General features: G+C 41.6%; 1 protein-coding gene across 1 annotated transcript; it reads right to left on the reverse strand.

Annotated features, from left to right (window-relative positions):
• Positions 1-1,473: 1,473 nt before the first annotated feature.
• Positions 1,474-2,364, reverse strand: LOC138874703 (uncharacterized). The gene is made up of 3 exons (XM_070153481.1): positions 2,263-2,364; positions 1,753-2,148; positions 1,474-1,632 (listed from the first exon to the last, which is right to left on the reverse strand). The coding sequence occupies exons 1-3, from the start codon at positions 2,362-2,364 to the stop codon at positions 1,474-1,476; spliced, it is 657 nt and encodes a 218-aa protein (XP_070009582.1).
• Positions 2,365-2,682: the final 318 nt, after the last annotated feature.

Genomic DNA, 2,682 nt, shown 5'->3' on the forward strand with positions numbered 1-2,682 from the left:
GTTTAGTCTTGGAAAGCAGAATAGTAGCCTTATGCAAGAAATAAAATGGCAGATGTTAAAAGAGCTTTCTTAGTGATAGCAGATTGTGATATTGTGACTGTTGGGGACATTGTGACACACGGAATATCATTGGTGTGTATGGGTAGCAAATGTTGATAAATGCAACAGTTCTGAGAGTTGTATTCCTAAACAATGTTTGTCCCGTGGGTGTATAGTATGTTAGGTGATTTCGCAATCCAAGTGCCTGCATCCAAAGAAAAATAGTGAGTTTTGCAAAGGGGGGAGGTTAGTTCGTATCCCCGCTGGCTTTGCTTGAACTGCTCGGCTTTAATATGGTGTTACTGCATGTGTCATTGGGGCAGCGTTTGCTAAACAAGGCAATTTCGGTAATAAACGTGCATGATTTTGTAAAAATACAATATAAGTATATAATTAAGAAACAATTTTAGATGAACCGATAATTGTGGCATGGTTCAGGACAGTGCAACCTCTCTTGCTACGGAATTTTGAGGGTCCTCCTCAAAATTCTGCCCCAGTTTAATGGGTTGATGTTTCTGACTGTTGCTTGTGATGATTGGCTGAAATCAACTTCGGAATTTTGAGGTCCTCGTCAAAATTCTGCCCTAGTTTCTAATTGCGGTGGAAATAAAAAAATTATTGAATTGTGACCGAACCCATAGGGCTGACTACGTATCCCCTCTTAAACGGGAACAAGTCAGGCGTAGTTCAATTTACATCATATAGGGAAGCATAAAGATTACAGATAGTAAGGCTTGACTACATCTGAATTAATTGGCTTTGGCAAGACTTTTCCATTCATTTCTGCAAGTATGAGGGCTCCTCCTGTCAGAACCCGATGAACCATGTATGGACCATGCCAGTTGGGAGAGAACTTCCCTTTGGCTTTATCTTGATGCGGAAAATTTTTCTTTAACACCAGCTGCCCTGGCGTGAACTGTCTCGGCTTGACTCTTTTGTTGAAGGCTCTGGACATTCTGTTCTGATAGAGTTGACCATGGCAAACTGTATTCATTCTCTTTCCGTCTATAAGGGCTAACTGCTCATAACGACTTTTAATCCATTCTGCGTAGTCAAGCTTAGCTTCTTGCATGATCCTTAGGGAAGGAATTTCCACTTTAGCGGGAATAACTGCCTATGTACCATAAACCAGCATGTAGGGGGCTGCCCCGGTTAATGTCCGGACCGTGGTACGATATCCCAGTAAAGCAAATGATAACTTCTTGTGCCACTACTTATGCTTCTCTATCATTTTCCTTAGTATCTTCTTGATATTCTTATTGGGGAATTCTACGGCTCTATTCATCTGAGGTCTATAGGCTATAGAATTCTTGTGTCAGATATTGAAGGTTTCACACATAGCTTTCATCAAGTCACTGCTGAGGTTGGATCCATTATCAGTAATGATTTATTCTGGAATCCCGAATCGACAAACGATGCGGTTGCGGACAAAATCTACCACGACTTTCTAGTCACTGCTTTGTAAGATGGTGCTTTGACCCATTTGGTGAAATAGTCAATGGATACTAGGATAAACATGTTCCCGTTGGAAGCGGCAGGCTCCATTAGTCCAATAACATCCACATCCCCCAGGCGGCGAACAACCATGGGGAGCTTGTTGCATTAAGCCCATTTTGGAGGCACCTTTATCATGTCTGCATGTATCTGGCAGCGGTGGCATTTTCGAACATACTGGATGCAGTCTGTATCCATAGTCATCCAAAAGTAACCGACCCGGAGTATCTTCTTTGCTAAGACAAAACCGTTCATATGTGGACCGCATGTCCCATCATCAATTTCCTCTAGTAACTTGGATGCTTCCTTTGCGTCGATACACCTTAGTAATCCTAAATCAGGAGTCCTCCTATACAGGATTCCTCCGTTGTGAAAGAAATTGTTGGACAACCTTCGAAGTGTGCGTTTCTGAGTAGGATTTACAAGTTCTGGATATTCGCCTTTTGCTAAATATTCTTTGATATCATGAAACCAAGGCTTTCCGTCTACTTCTTCTTCAACATAGGCATAATAAGCTGGATGATTATGGATTTTTACCAGAATGGGATCAATAAAGTTTTTGTCTGGATGTTGTATCATGGATGATAGGGTAGCCAATGCATCGGCGAACTCATTCTAGACTTTGGGAACATGTTGGAATTACGTCTTTGTGAACATTTTTCTCAATTCCTGTACATGATGTAGATACGGGAGTATCTTGGAGTTCTTCATTGCCCATTCTTCTCGGACCTGATGTATAAGCAAGTCTAAATCTCCAATCACTAGCAACTCTTGAATATTCATGTCAATAGCAATCTTCAGCCCTAAGATGTAGGCTTCGTACTCGACCATATTGTTGGTGTACGGGAACCTGAGTTTGGCGGACAATGGATAATGTTGACCGATTTCCGATACGAGGACTGCTCCTATGCCATCTCCTTTGAAATTTGTTGCTCCATCGAAAAACATACTCCAACCGTCATAGGATTCTACAATATCTTCTCCTATGAATGATACCTCTTCGTCAGGAAAATACGTTTTTAGGGTTTGTATTCTCCATCCACGGGGTTTTCAGCAAGGTGATCTGCTAGTGCCTGTCCCTTGTGCCTTATGAGTTACGTAGACAATGTCAAATTTACTCAATAAGATTTGCAACTTGGCTAGCTTTCC

The sequence above is a fragment of the Nicotiana sylvestris genome, chromosome 8, assembly GCF_000393655.2.
Source record: "Nicotiana sylvestris chromosome 8, ASM39365v2, whole genome shotgun sequence".
Taxonomy (NCBI): domain Eukaryota; kingdom Viridiplantae; phylum Streptophyta; class Magnoliopsida; order Solanales; family Solanaceae; genus Nicotiana; species Nicotiana sylvestris.

Coding starts and splice junctions, on each gene's coding strand:
- LOC138874703 (XM_070153481.1), bottom strand. CDS start 2,364: ATGGTCGAGTACGAAGCCTACATCTTAGGGCTGAAGATTGCTATTGAC. Junction 2,149..2,262: donor TAGACTTGCTTATACATCAG/GTCCGAGAAGAA, acceptor CCCAAAGTCTAG/AATGAGTTCGCCGATGCATT. Junction 1,633..1,752: donor TAGCAAAGAAGATACTCCGG/GTCGGTTACTTT, acceptor TAATGCAACAAG/CTCCCCATGGTTGTTCGCCG.